Genomic DNA, 16124 nt, shown 5'->3' on the forward strand with positions numbered 1-16124 from the left:
AGGATCTGTGGGCTTTGTAAACTCCAGACATTTTGCATGAATTAAAGAACAATATAATGAAGTTTTAATGAATACAAAGTCACAGTTAATGCAAAATTTATATATAGCATGCCAGAGGGAAAAGGAATTTAAAAGTACTTTTAATCATAGGTTATTGGCAGCTGGATAGCTCATTTTTATACTTTTCTAATGGGTGCTTGGTATTTATATTATCACATCTATCATGCTAGCATGGTATATTGTCTGACTTCGTATAGTTCAGAAAGTCAAATGGAGACCAGCTCATTTAAAGCTTCATTTGCTAATGAGGCATTTCTGCATCCTGCAGCGAGTGTGGAGCTGGGGTCCACAATGACTCTGTTCTTTTGATTCAGTCATGGGCTACCTGAGAGGGGCTACTCAGCTACATTTATAGGCAGTTTCACTCTTGCTGAATTACTACTAGCAGTATTTGACATATTCTGCAACAGCCTTAAGCTTACTGGAGCTAGTGAGCTGAAATCCATCACAGGGTGGAAGAAATACAATAGACTTTACTAGTTGCAGCTAACCATGGGCATCTAGATTTTGCTTTAAGTAATGGAGTACAGACCTCTCAGTGCACACATGTATCCCTTCTAGCAACCAACAACTTATTATACAGACACCAGGCACATTTTCAGTGTACTTTCTTCCACTCCTGTTCACCTGTGACCTTCTCCACAAGCCAACCACGCATACCTAACTAGCAGCAAGGCTTCACTTGTCCTGGGTTCTGCATAAGAGAACAGGACAAAACTTTCAGAGAGCAGTAATTTTGTAGTGGGGTGAAGCTGAATTAAAACCAGTAACGAATTAAGCTACAAATGGTTCCATGACACCCAATCAAAAGGAAAATAAGACAACTGAGTGAAAGTTGAAACATATGTAATATATAATATATATATGAATCAATTTAACTCTTTATCAATGCTGAATGCATCCAACACAATTGTAAGTACATCCATGATTTTAATGCATTAAATACATAAAATACCACAAAATTCAAATAGTGCAGGTGATACTGAATGCCAGAGGTTCGCTACAACCACTGCAACTGTATTTTAGGAAAAACAAAACAATGTTTTAGTGCTTCCATTTTACTGTTTTAGTATGCTCATCACAGTATTTTTTTCCCTTTATAAACTGGAAGGATACAGAGCTAGAAAACAATTTAGTCTTTCACATTCAACATGACATTTAGTAAAAAAAGTTACAAAACTTTTAATAAATGAGCACACTGGAATTCTTCAGCTAACATAACACAGGATTGTTGCCTTATAGCCAATAAAGAACTTCAAAACAAGGAAGCAAAATGCTGTCTTCAACTGCAATGATGTTAATCCGGAGTCATGACAGTAAATTCCATGGAAATAGCCTGGAGTTACACCAGGAATAAGGAGGCGGCAATTGCTCCCTCACTTTCTGAGCCCCCAGAAGTCTATCAACTAAAAGCTTAAAACAACAAGAAGTTCACATCAAAATGAAGCGGCAATTACCTTCAAGGGTACCGTGAGATATTTCAAGATTGAAATTGTTGTGAGTCAAGTCAAATGGGTTTAGTGCATTATGATTTGGCTTTATAAAAACATTTAACTGCATACTACATATAGAACACCCATGTTTTGCAGTCAAGTAGTTAAAATCACTGTATATTCCTTACAGGTGACAAACACATGGACTGGAAAAAGGTAGCTAAAAATCCAGTTTAAAAAATAAGAAAGCAGACATTTTATGAAAGAAATATTGTACTTGCAACTGTAACTTATGCTATTGGTGCTCCCGTTAGATGGGCTGCTGATGTAAGTCTAACCAGAAAAGATGCACTCAGATATATATATAAAAATCAAAACAGGTAGGTGCCTCCTTCCAGGCTGGAAAAAAAAAATCCAAGATATATGGCATATTTAACCAATAGAAGGGAGCTAAGCTTTACCCCAATCCTTTCATAATGCACTTAATGAAATATTTTTTTCTTTTAAAAGAACCATTGGTATTAAACAGAGCTTTTGCTTTACATACAGTATTGGTATATACAAAACACACACAGAACAAAGACAGATGCAAAAAAACCAAGCAAGTGACTTCAGAAGTTCTGAAGCTCAGGAATATTTTGGTACAGGTCCAAAGTCTCTGGATTTGAGAAAGCTCCCCGCTGCTCAACTTCTTTCCCTGCAATTATTTGCTTCACAGCTACTTCCACTTTTTTCCCATTTATGGTATACTGAAAAACAAAACCAGCAATGATAAAATTACACCTTTCATGCAAATAGCTTTAAGGAAATATTCATGAAACCCCCCACCAATCCCAGAACCCAATCAAAATTTAGCACAATGGTTTTCCCTTCTGTTACACTTGAGGCACCAGAATCTTTCTTCCGAAAAATCACTTGAAGAATAAGTGGAATTTAAAGAAGAGTTTGTATATGATTTTAGTTTATTACTCCTATTTAGTAATAGCATGAGAATCTGATCACGCTTCAACTTAAACCAATGAAACCAGATCAGAATCATGGTATAAACACTAATATCTTAACGTTTCATATTCTGACACATCCAATTTTCAAACAATTTTTAATTTTTTAAGGGTGGGCTGAAAAAAAACAAGGCCCAACTCCATTAACTTTGGAAGAAGAAAAGCATGACTTTCCTACCTTAAATGGACAGTCTTTTTCTAATAAAGTGAAACACTGAGCTTAAATGGTCCTCTACATTGAAATGTTTCAAAACAAACCATAACAAACAGAAGCTTCACTTCCAGTTATGATTCACACAAGATTACATTGCATTACTCCAAAACAAAGTGCACTGCAGGAAAACCACAAATCTAATTCTCCTTTTCTTGGGATCAGACCACTGTAATTTCTGACTAGTAAAATACAGTAAGGAAGAACTACTCCAATGGTAACAGCAACTATCAAGGCCCATTTGCGATTATGATCTCTGCTTTTACAGGCACTGAGGCTTTAATACGACCTTCCTTGAGCTGGTACCACTGAGAATTTTTGGGGGACAGCAACTTTGAAAAGCTGACCTCCAGATCTCAGTCTTGTTTCTGTTCTGCAGGAACAGAAACTGCCCTTGCTTTACAACTGATTCTGCTGATCAGGAAATCCAGGTTGTTCCTAGACTCCAAAGCCATGGAAACTCCTGAACTCCAGACATCACTATTTTTTATTAGAGACCTTTTAGAGCCAGGCTAAGTAACCCTCAACTCAATACATGCTTGCAATATTGATCTTCATACTAAAAATCAAACTTTTCCTTATTAAAACTACTGAAGTCATGTGAATCCTACCCTCCTGAACCACACTGATCAACCACTCTTCCTCCTCAATGATTATCAACCTAATTTTTGCAAGTGCTCAGAAACCAGAAGACCTCAGTGGCCTGCAAAGGAACTTTAAAAAAAGATCGGACAGACTGTTCAGCAAAACAAATTTGTTTACTTTAATCAATAAACATCTTGTGGATGATGACCAGAATGCTTATGTGGTCAGGGCAGGACTAGAAAGATTTACACTAAGAGTCTGCAGCATTTCAACACCCAAGTACCTCAAAAAAACCTGCTTTGTACTACTGAAGTCCTAATCATTTCAACACAGCTACTTCTACCAATCTACAGTCAGGATTAGATGGTATTTTCAGATGAAGATTCAAATACATGACTAAAAGTAGCAGAAAGTAGAGAGCTTTCCCTTCCAAGCAAAACTTTCAAAGAAAGATGGGAGACTGCTTTGATCACTTTACTACTGCATATTTACCTGAAAGGTATTTAAAATTCACTCAGTTGGAAATTCAGTCATAGTGTGAACTAATTAATGATCTATGACAGGGGCAGCCTATCACCAACACCTCACTGCCGTCAACTTTGGGCTGTACATTCAGGTGCTATACATGGCTTACAAGTTCAACACTTCATGCAGAAGCTAAGTTACAGCCCAGAAAATTTAGTCTTCACCATTTAATAGGTGCAGGGGGTCTTACACTCATGCTAAGAGGTCATTTTGAGCCAAGTATTATTTGCCAACAGTGGCCTGAAACAGAAGTAACTCAACAGATCAGAACTAGCTGGCTGTGCGCACCGAGTCTGGGGATCCTGAACCACTTTCACATAGAAACCCACATGGGCAGTAAATACATATCAGAATATCAGACGACTGGTCTTAAGTCTCAAGTCTTTTCTCTAGGTACACTCAAGTCGATGTGCAAATGGACTTGATAATGCACTCTGTACCCCCATTCTGCTGCTCATAGAGCTGTTGAGGAGAACAGAGAGGACTATAAAAAATAGGCGTTGCAACTGAAGAGTTCATACAGCAAGGAAGACCACTGCAAGTAATGCAGCTCCAGAACACTGAGCATGCAGAACCTTTAGCTGTACAAATTTCTCTCCCCTCTCTGTCATAAGCACGACTATTTTATTGTAGTTACTGCTACAGTTAAGACAGCAATAGAACTACACTTAAATGGCTAAACAGATGTAAAAGTGAAACTGTTTACAAAATGGTTTTATGAAATTGCTCAGTGCTCTCAGCTTTCATAAGAATGTCACTTGAAACAAGAAAACAAAACCAAAATAAGCTTATGGGGAAAAAAAAAGGAAAAGCTAAAGTTAAATTACCGTTTTAATATTTTCCTTTAAAAGGCTTAAGTATATATTACTGAGAAAATGCAACGCATTTATAAACTGAGAATGGGCATTTTTAGGTATTGTTAAAAAACAAAAACATGCTTAGCTGAAAAGGAGATGAAATGATGTTGCTAGGCAACATAGACAAACTATTTATAAAGCTTGAATACACTTTTGAGATGCTAAAATTTCCACACATGTGGGTTTGAAGAGCAATGACAACTGCTCCTTAATTACTATTCAAGGTGACAAAGAAAAAAAGTAGGCAGCATTTTTCATGACATACCGGAATGCCTTTGGTTTCTAGAATGAGGCTTGGAACATGCCTGGCAGAAAGCGCTATACGTATTGCATCCTGAATTCTTTTCACCAGATCCTCACTGAACGCATGGTTTAATGCCATCTTCAGGAAGAGTATCACCCTCTCCTCCCCATCTTTGTTGTACTGAGGGACACAGAGGCTATCAGAAACCTCCTCAAAGGCTTCAACTGAAAATAAAGGAAGAGTCCTTATCAGAACCTGCATTTGTATTATTAGCCTGGATGTACAATTTTTTATGGCTCCACCAAAAGAAATACCACTTCCCCTAATGCTGCAAAGGCAACACAGGCCTCCTGGCTAGATTATTCTACAATAAGCTTCCCCCGGTGCTCTGAAATTTTAACTCTTGCTCAGGTGAAAATCCAGGTTTAAGGACCGTATGTATTTAGGCTTTTACATGCTTGTTACACTAAGCTATTTTCTGTGGGTTTCCTCACAATCCCTACTGCTGCACAGACAGAAAACTAACATTCCTGATCACACAACAAGGAGAGCCAACAAAGAGGTCCTTAAGTCTCAGATTAGCACCTCTGCAGGCACACAGCTTCACCACTTTTCACAAGACAGAGCTTCTTTGAAATATGAAGCACAAGCTCAAGAACGTCTTTAATTAGGAAAGATACGATAAACCAGTGTCAAGAGCTTGCCTTGGCAGGGGGAAGCCTCAGAAGTTAGGTATTCTCTTATAAATCTACATGATACTATTTGTTTGTAAGGCTTTACATGAACGCAACACGTTACAAAGAACACACCTCAACTAGTCTTTTCCAGCCCTACAGATACTTCAGGAAATTTCAATTCCACAAAATTTTGTGTCCACAAAACTGAATTTTGCTGTTAATGCAAATATGCTCTATACTGTCTTTCATTTGAAGAACAGCAAGTCTTCTATTACTTAATCCTTCCAAACACCTTTACAATGCTTACATTTCAGATTTAAGGCAATAATGTCACAGCTGAAAGAGGTGAAAAGTTGATTTAATACCTATGTTATAGATTTCAGAACTTCCGAATCTCACTCCATTTGGATTTAACGTACCATCACTGAAAAATCACACACAAAACAAATCAGCATTAAAATGTGATTAGTTTGATGAAAAGAGAAAAACTGATGCAATTAACAAGGTCTCTCTGCATTTCATGCAGTGAATATGCAGCCACATTAGAAACAGAACTTCAAAAGAATCTGATGCAAAAAGGCATTTTTTGCTTGTTAGAATGAAGATGTACAGAGGGCTTCAACATTATCCGTTCACCTTTCCCAATCCCTCCCCTCTCCAGGAGCCTACAAACACACAAACACCACTGATGACAAAACAGACCAAGAATCCTTGTAATACCCAATATTGCAATTGCACATCATTACTTTATATTACACTTATATTATAGCTGGAACTTGTGTTTCATATATAGCAGCCTTACACCATATATGCCTGTTGTAGTAGGTCTATTTGTGACAATGCAGGCACAGCTTCAAAGCATTCACTCAACTTTGTTTTGAACAGCAACTTTTAAATGCAAACAGAAAAATGGAGCTCCAATTGTGATCTGGAGTGTCTACAATCACTAACAAGTGCAACTTAATACCTGACCTTCCATAATTAAGCTTTGCTGTAAAGCAAGTCAGTGGAAAGCCAAGCCCAGGAAAAAACCCAGAAGTTCCTGCATTTCCAACAAACCCTCTTATAAATGATCATCATAAACCATGGAACACAACTGCCTTGTGTTCACATATACAAAAGTGAGGCAGAAATTTGAAATGGGCTTCCTTCCCTCTAATCCCATTGCTCTGATTGATTTAAGGATTGAAATTCACAGGACTGGATTTAACAAAATTAACATAAAGCTAACAGGCATAATGGAGAATAATCATCATGCTCTAAGGTGAAGTTCGCAAATTTTAACACTCGTGTACTCAGAATATTTTTACCAAAACACTATACCTGCGACCCAGCATGACAATTCCTCCTGTCTTGGGATTAATTTTGCAGTAATCGCCATGTGCCCAAACACCTATTAGAAAATGAGAGGTTAAGCAGCTGATTTCTTACTGATCCAGCCATGGCAGGCATTTGTATAACTCAACTCATACTAACTTAGTAAAACACATACAAAAATTTAACATCTCAGATACACTTCAAGAACTACCCACAGCAAATGTGACAGTACTTAACTAAGTAAACAATCCACATTGCATTTACTACAAAGAGCTAGCACACACAAGAGCAGCTCACACATACTATCAAACCCTGGGTTATCTTCCAATTGCGCGTTTGCATGACTATACAGCATCCTTTAGAAAACTGATGAATAGCAGCTCTGAATACCACATTTTGCGGAAACTGGAAGAATCTTCCACAAGGTAACAATATTCCCACCAGTCTTTCTTGATCTACTTTTTATAATGTATAGTTCTGTGCAAGCTTTCCTAGCTTACACAATAGGTCTTAACAATTCCCTAAGGAGCTTATGCGCTTAATGTTCTTGATTTATGTTAATGGAAAATCAGATTTAGTTTTTCAGAGCTGAAATAATTTTTGTATTAAGATTGATACCACTACAGCTGCCTGCCACAAACAGAAATGCAAGTCAGTTCTACTCAACTTTTCCTAAAAAAACCCCAAACGTCAATTATTTGCACATGCATGGGCACATAAGACCATTTTCTAACTTAACCGTTACAACCTTAAGCTTATTTACAAGGAAAGACAGAAAAGGGAGTTTCAGACAGAACCTTGGGACCATAGTGATTTCAGTCTAACCTGTCACACTTTTTTTTCCATTTATTGTTGTCAGGCTTAAATGCAGACTGCAACTTCCACGTTTCCTCAATTTTCCTATATGATTATCTCCTGCCATACATCCTGACTTCTCCTCTGAATCAATACTGTATTGCTGCTATTTATTAAAAAGCTTCTGCCTCCAAAAAGCAGCAGCTTGACATCCTGGCTCCTATAAAAGCCTCTGCTCAGTAGGCAGCAAGGAGTTCAGCATCACTGTGCCACATAAGCAAAAGCTCTGGATGAGCAGAGTCCTCCACAATTATTAGGAAGAAAGCCTCGGGCCCACACTATCTGTTCCTTTACTCTTACCACCACTGGAAGACTGTATGGATGCAGAATATGCACGTCTGAGGCAGCATATACTTAAACCTCATGCTAATGAGGTAGCAGGTCAGCACGTATCCCTTAGAATCCACTCCTCTGGCTAGGTAAGAACCTCTGGCAGAGGTGCAGTAGCACTCGTTAATGGAGGATTGCTCCCTGACCTATTCAGCACTTTCATTTCACAGTCACGCCAAGAAGTCTATGTCTGTGCTACAGATCATCAGGCTGTTACAGTCATATCTGCCTAATTTAGAGCAGAAGCAAAATGGGATTGGAGCTTTCCAGAGATTCTTATTAAACTCATTTGGATCCATATTCAAAACAAAGCACTAGAAAACAGAGTGAGATACCATGAAACATGCCATAGAGTTCTCACCCTGGAAATCTAGATTCAAAGGTGCACCTGCTATAACTGAGCAAGAATAAACCTGTGCTTTCCTAACAGCAGTAATATAATCTATATCCTTGGTCAGTCTGAGCAATATCCAAAGCCCTTTGGTACATACCTGGGAATTTTGAAAAATAAGCCTTCCTGTATTTGTTTCCATTCTCATCATTCCAGAAGTGCGTAGGCTGACAGGGAATAGGCTTGGTACAAACCAGCTCTCCACTTTCACCCCAAACTGGTTTTCCTATTTGCAAAGAAAGATGTATTTTTGGCATTTCCCTTCTGTAAACAATGGAGTACCAAAGCAAAGAGCATCTATAGTCACTACTTACATGCCAGATGCCAATGTAGGTATGAAATAAGCTGTGACTGGTGGTCTTAACAGCTTGTGCTCAATTCCTAAACTCATCCTTATCTTAACCTCAGTAACTCCAAGAGAGTTACACCACAGGGTGGAAGACAGCCTGGCATCCACAGCAATATAGCTAATCAACACACACACCCCAGAGTCCAGAACTTGGCCTTGATGTGCCTCAGCAGAGTAACAGAAAAGGAGAGCCTTCATACACATTGAATATCTTCACTAGTCCTGTATGATCCAGATCAAACGGATGCAGGTTTTATGGAACAAGTTCCCAAAGTGAAACCACCCATTTAACAGCTGACAATTTACCCATCTGATGAATGAAACTTAAGGCCATAAAACTACTGTATTTCGTAAGAACATACAATATTTTGAGTAATAGTTACCTTCATCATTCCATGCTTCTACAGCCATTCCAAGATTTCTGGCCTGAATTTCTCCTTTGTAAACTGGAATTGTAACATTCTGACCCATGAAACACGAAATTATATCTGTCCCACCTACAATAAAAGAAGTCCATTTAAAATACACAGTACTTTTTGGAAAAAACAAACCTGAAAACTACATATGAACTCTAGAACAGCAAATACCAACTTTGGCAAATGCTTCTGATCCACATTAAGCAGCACAGGGTAGAGAGTACTATCTAGGACAGGGGTCCTCAAACTATGGCCCACGGGCCAGATATGGCCCCCCAGGGTCCTCAATCCAGTCCCTGGTATTTACAGAACCCCCATGCCCCCCAGGGGAAACCAAGCAGCCACAGATGATTTCCTGCCACTTAAACCGCGGGCCAACCCCCTGTTTAAAAAGTTTGAGGACCTCTGATCTAGGACGTTGCACGACTTCTAACAGAAGGAGCTTTCTTTTCTTACTTTATATGTCTTTATATGTGTATGCCCTTGATGCAGAAATATTCCTTAAGGCATAAGTTTTCTTCTTCCAGCAGTTTCTTTAATGACATTTAGGGAAATTTCCATTTTATGAGACTGAGAAAATAAACAGGCCCTAGTTTACAGACTTAAGAAATTTAAGATCACTTACAAATGTTTTCTTGTTTGCTTTCATTAAAGTTACCAGTCAAGATATTCTACTCAATATTTACTTAGTTTTTGTCTTGTTCTCATTAGCAGGGGGGGAGCCATACCTATAGGATGAACAGTTATCTTAACAGCAACAGATACTGTCAAAGTGCTTATTAGCTGGAATATTTATAGTCTTTTTAGGACTTCAAGGAAGTACAATTGTTAAGACACAAATCAATTGTTAAGAGTTACTCAAATACAGCCTTCTGTATTTGAGACTATTAGTGTCTATAGCAGCAAGTTCAAGATTCAGCACTACTCTTGCTAAGACCAGAGTCAGAGGTGACTCCAGCAGTAGAATAGTCAGACTTTAAAAATCAAACTGAACTGAATTAAAAAGCACTTTGAAAAAGCCAGTCCTTGTTAAAAAGCAGAATAAAGAGTTCTGTGGTGGACCTTATGTGAATAAAAGCTGCCTCAGCTAGCACTCCTCACAACAAACTGCACAGTATGTGGGCTTGATATTTCTCTAATTATATAATTTACAAAAAAAAAATATCTGTCTGCAGTGCCAATTACTTGGCACAAAATAATTGAAATGGGAACATGGAAAAAACTCTCCAAGAGGTATTTTCTGCTAAAGTCAGCTATTTGCAGAACGGTGTGTTCTGTAGGTTAATAGACTCTTTTCTTGATCTCACCCTGCTACCCCTAAGGACAGCCAGCCAAAATAAATGATCTTGTTTAAGAAAAAAAAAAGCTAAAACCCAAAACATCCACCATGTCAGAAATACTCCACCAAAAAGCCTCTGAGTGTAGGAGCTTCATTATGGCACACCGAATTATGCAGAAAATCTCTGCACTAAAAAGACAGTTAATTCCACTTCAACATAACCAAGCCTGAATGATCCAAGGCTTAAGCTTCCTAAATATACAGCTGCAAACAAGCAAGAAAGAAATGCACAGGCAATGAACAGAATTAGTAAGATGCACGCAGCATAAAAAGCATCACCTGAAATGGATCCCAGGAGGACATTGCTTTTTATGTGTTTGTAGACATACTCATAGCTTTGAGATTTGAGCAGTGATCCTGTAGATAGTATAGTGTGGAGTGTTTGGAGGTTGTGTGTTTCACCTTAAAAAGAAGGAAATCAAAATAGGTTAAAGTAGGATTTTCACAAGAGTTTGTAACTATTTGTCACTACAGTCTAGAATAATTACATAAAGGACTTTTTGACAAGATAACAGGGCCAGAATCTGGAAAGAGAAGGGAGGAGGGAAGACAGGAGGGATTCAGTAGGTTTTTTGAAGCTTACATGGCTTTAAATTCTTCTCTTCTAGCACAGCCAGCCACTTTGCACCCGTTCCAAGGATGGTGATCCTAGAGGGAAAAAAGTTTAAATGTTTTGCATATTTAAATATGCTAAGATTCTGAAGACCTGCAGTTCCCAAGGCAGTAAGCAGAGGCTGTTACACACTGTACATTGATTAGTCAAGCAATGCAGTCTCTTAAAGCTTTTTAAGTGCAAGGCACATCCTTTTGAGTAACGAAAATTAGTCAGATCACATGTCATTCCTGCAGCTTTAAAACTTTTAATTCTATCTTTAAATATTAAGCAAAGCTTTCCCACTTCATGGAAAACATTCTCTTTCATTTACAGGAATTCATAACTGCAGAACACCCCAAAGACATCACAGAATATGTTATAACATTTATTTCATTAATGGGCCATAATTGCCACTAAGCTGTTTAATGCAAAACTGCTGCCTTGGTACACTCTTACATATAAAAAATTTTGCCATTTCAGGGCACAGTTTAACAAAGAATACTTCACTCTGAAGACAGTAGCCAGCAACCTTCTCTTCAGATAGCTGTTCTGTTTCCACTGATGGAAGTCTGAGTTGCAGGTGCCTAACTGAACATGAAATTTGGCCAAGCTCACTTAACAACTGAAGTCCACCCTTGCAAAAAGTGCAATTAAAGCCCTCCTGTACTACATGACTAAAACATGAAACAAAGGCTGCACCCCTTCCCTACTCTATCACCAAAAGCACTAGTTTAATGTTTCTGTTGACTTTCAGGAAATCCTCTTCCCAGCTTTCTGCTAATTAATTTTATATTACAGCAATAAAATCACTGAAGGAAACTCAGAGACAGATAAGGGTAAGGGATACGTCTGAGTGCACAGAACACGGACAATACATACATCAGTAGAACTTAAAATCCTGCTATCTTCGCTTTTACTCCAAAGGCAAGATGGAAGATGGAACAGCTCTTGAGATAAAGAGTTTCAGACACAGAGAGAAAAGGCTGTTTCACAGTATCAAAAGGGGATGTCTTCACTTGCCATTTAGGTGGATGACAGTTACTGAGGCTGGCACCTCTTGAGTAGGGACAGGGAAAGGCTATTTGCACAAACACATCTGTGCACAGAGCAATTTATCAGGTACGTGGGAACAGCACCATGAAAGCCCACAGAAGTATCCTGCTCCACCAGTTATCACGTACCACAATCATGTGAACTATTCTTACACTCATGTAATACCTTACTTCCACGCTACAAAGTATTGCCTATTTTACAGTTGGAATATGTAACGCTTCTCTGTATTTTTAAGCTCTTTGACACTTCCTCTACAGCACATGTAGAACCTAGTCTCCTATTATTTCCTTCCCAATGCTATGTAATTGGTGGATGGTGACTAAATACAGTTCACTTGAACAGATCTTTAGTTGAAGTCCACTTCAGTATTTCTTGTCATGCAGCATGAGATATCTTGATGATAATATAAGAATATGGTATCTCAAGGAAAGCATGGTACGTCTTCAGAGAACTAAGGTGGTCTTAACATGTTGAAGCCTTTTTTTTTTAAAATACGTAACATATGACTGAGTTGGGAACAGACTGCGTTATGAAGTACTACACAGATGGCTACTGCTTTTAGCGCCAGATTACAAAAGTGAGACATGCAGACACATTTCAGTTATCTTCACTTACTTTTGGCATGTAGAAACAATGCTTAAAAATAAGCTGTGTTATTTCTTGATTCTCAATTTTTGCCTGTTGTTCTACTGCGGGTTTTTTTGGGGGGTGAGAGGTATCTAAAGTTTGTGGGGTTTGTGTTTCTTTTTTTTTTACTGAAAGCCTTTTGACTAGGTGTTAGCCTTCAATTATAATAGCCAGAGACAAAGTGTCAGTCTTTAAATATTGCATGTCACAAAAAACAGAGTGAAGTTTAAATTATTAAATATCATGAATCAGAAATGGAATCTTTTGGCATCCACTTTCCAACACAAATGATTTAGTTTTAATTATCAATTAAAAATTACACTCATTTTACCAGTAAAAACATTCAGAACTACTCCTTACATCAAGCTGGCAAAATAGGAAAGTTACAAAAAAATTAGTTTAACCAGTGTACAAAACTAAATGCCACCACAGGATTTTGCAGCTGTTTATCCAATACCTGCCGTTTCTCTAGGCTTCAAGAGAGGGTACTATGAGCATTTTTATGCACAAATAACTGTGTAAAACAATTAACAAACAACTTGGCAGGGAGAATTAACCATCATAGATTAAAAGGCAAAATATGAAAATATAAGCAACCTTGCTGAGCTTTTCCAGTCAATTTACATCTTTAAGTCAAAGTGCTATACTGAGTCTTATGTTGAGCTACTTGAAAAAAAAGGATTCTTATTTTCTAAGTTCTGAGTGTGCTGAGAAATCACTCTTCAGATTGCTCCCAACTACTGCCTTTTGAAAACGCTGCTCTTGAAAACTGACTATTGAACCAGAATTCTTTGTTTGCCTCGAATCCAAATACTTCACTCAAATTTGAAACAATCAGTTCTTTGTCTCTTCTGCTCTCTCAAAGACAGTTTCAGTACAAAATTTCAAAAACTAGTTCCACTCAAGGCTAAGTCAAAAGATAAACTATGTCATGTTACATACTAGGCTCTGACTAAGGGAACAACACCTTTAATGAGGTCGCTTGTGTGGGCATCATAACAGCAGCAAAGGCCATTATCCTTCCATTTAATCTTGTTTACATACCCTAGTCTATCAGTCAAGTCCCAGAGCACATTTGGTGATGGAATTAGAGGAGATCCATCATACAGGACCACTGAAGCTCCTGTAGCAAGTGCAGTCACTAGCCAATTCCACATCATCCAGCCAGTCTGGAAAAAAGAACACACCTGTATTAGTTTCGATCTTGCTCAGCTAGTCATCCACTTTTTTGGCAACACTATCACAGAATCAGGAGTGTCACTTGCTATCATAAGCTGCTAGAGGACCTACTAGAAAGTGATGGACATGTGTAGCTCTTGGCAGAATCACCTGGAACAAAACACGCTACCTGCCCTTATGCATGAGCTGCCATCTTCCCCTTAATTTCCTTTGCCTGAAGTTTTCCTGCTTTAAGAAACTGTTCAACCAACAACTGAGTTTATGCCCATCTCTTGCTGATTAGGTATAATTGTTTTATTTAGGAATCAGAAAGTAAGGCTGGTGCACTCCTTAGCCTCTCACCTGCCCCAAGACTGGATCAGCTACATGTTCCTGATGGATGTTTACCTAAATCATCCTTACGAATACTTAATAAAGATGGCAATTCCGTAATTCCCTATACATACACTTTTAAAGCATGAGTCAAGAGACAAGAAATTTGGGACAAGGCAATTATAACAACTCCATGGAGTCTGGAAATTGACTATCACTGTTGAAGTTTAGAAAGGAACTCTTGAGGAAAGACATTAGCCTTCTCAAACAGTTACAGTAATAGAAGACTTTGGAATAATTTTCCTCAGCACAGCATAAAGAAAACCCACTATGTAACTGAACTCCTACATAGATCAGTTTTAGTCCCTTTCCTTTACTGAACTTAAAGTTGGCCAGCTTCTTTCCTTCACCACCAAAACAGAGTCACAACAGAAATTCTCATCTTCAGCATGGTCTAGCTTTGCATGATGCAGGAAGGTGGAGCCTATGTTGCTGGTGACATTGATGAGGCAGATCAATAAGCCTAAGAGACTGTAAAAAATCAACTTACTTCCTCACTAATTAGATCAAAAACATTTAACACTGGTTTGACCTTTCATCAGAAAGGTTCCCGATGCATTTTATTATTCCACCTGATTTTTTTTCAACTCAGGGAAGTAGGACAATCCCTTGCCGAACAAGAATTAAAAATACATAAAAATGTACTTGTAGACTTGTATGAAAAGCTCTCCTATCTTTATAAGGAAAATAGATTGAAGTGTTCTTTAAAATGCCTTAATAAGCCACACTTGCCGTTGTATAGTACATAAGAACGTCATTGCTGGTCATGTTGCCATGAAGAATGTGTTCCTTCAGATGCTGTATTAGCGTACCCTGAAAAAGAACAGAGAAAGAAAAAAATCAAGTTCACACAAGTGAAAAGCAAAACTCTTGACAGCACATTCAGGCTTCAGAAAAAACCTAATGTTGGCAATACTTTGCCGGATGCACTCCAGGATTAACGGCAAGTATTTCCTTTAACCACAACTGAACTAAATCCCAGGGCCTATCTACAACAGCAGCAGCAATTACATTCTCCGTTTTCTCACACAACTTTTCAGCGTCTCTCATTAGACCTCAGCAATTCCCACCGCACATCACTTTTACTCCATGGAATTAATAACTTCCTTCACTTCCAACTCTGCTCAGCCATCACAGTTGCAGAGTACTCCACACAGGCTGGAATTTTAATAGCATGCTTTTACCAGTCATGTTTTCCACGAAAGTAAGCCCTTTGACTTTTCAGTTTCATTTTCAGAATATCAAGGCAACTGGGAGGGATGAAGGACCTAGAACTGCTATAAACTGCAGCAGCTGCTACGCATTAACACTACGTACCCAAGCCATCTTACCTGTTAACATCTAGGAGACAAAAGACCTAACTATATACATCTCTCATGTATGTGTGTGACTAGCAATGTGAAAAAATCTCACTGCTCAAAGCATCAATAGTAATAACGTAGTTAAACATATTGCTCCCGTTTCTCTTTGTTCAAAATGCTGCTAAAGTACCTTCCTGATCATCATTAAAGCGTACCTTGTTAGGATAAATAAATTTACAAACTACTTCATTAAGTCACTTCACTGCACTGACAAATTCATGTAGTTGATTTTAAAATAAAGATGCTTTTTGCATTTATGCAAGGAGTTATAGTGGAACTATTAAGAGCCTCATAAGCACGGAACAAGATTTATGTCGGAAGAAAAAGGTTACAGATGAACATTCGAA

The 16124-nt window shown here is 38.2% G+C and overlaps 1 protein-coding gene across 1 annotated transcript in view; it reads right to left on the reverse strand.

Annotated features, from left to right (window-relative positions):
* Positions 1-889: 889 nt before the first annotated feature.
* The window catches only part of LOC130154841 (acetoacetyl-CoA synthetase), a 45477-nt gene continuing 30242 nt past the window's right edge, over positions 890-16124 (reverse strand). The window contains exons 11-20 of the mRNA XM_056351425.1: positions 15149-15229; positions 13910-14034; positions 11174-11238; positions 10870-10992; positions 9219-9332; positions 8587-8712; positions 6917-6986; positions 5959-6017; positions 4938-5140; positions 890-2242 (exon numbers count right to left, since the gene is read on the reverse strand). Of these exons, the coding sequence (XP_056207400.1) occupies positions 2105-2242; positions 4938-5140; positions 5959-6017; positions 6917-6986; positions 8587-8712; positions 9219-9332; positions 10870-10992; positions 11174-11238; positions 13910-14034; positions 15149-15229 (1104 nt within the window). The 3' untranslated portion in view covers positions 890-2104. The remainder of the gene's footprint in view (positions 2243-4937; positions 5141-5958; positions 6018-6916; positions 6987-8586; positions 8713-9218; positions 9333-10869; positions 10993-11173; positions 11239-13909; positions 14035-15148; positions 15230-16124) is intronic.

Source organism: Falco biarmicus, chromosome 1 (genome assembly GCF_023638135.1).
Source record: "Falco biarmicus isolate bFalBia1 chromosome 1, bFalBia1.pri, whole genome shotgun sequence".
Classification (NCBI taxonomy): domain Eukaryota; kingdom Metazoa; phylum Chordata; class Aves; order Falconiformes; family Falconidae; genus Falco; species Falco biarmicus.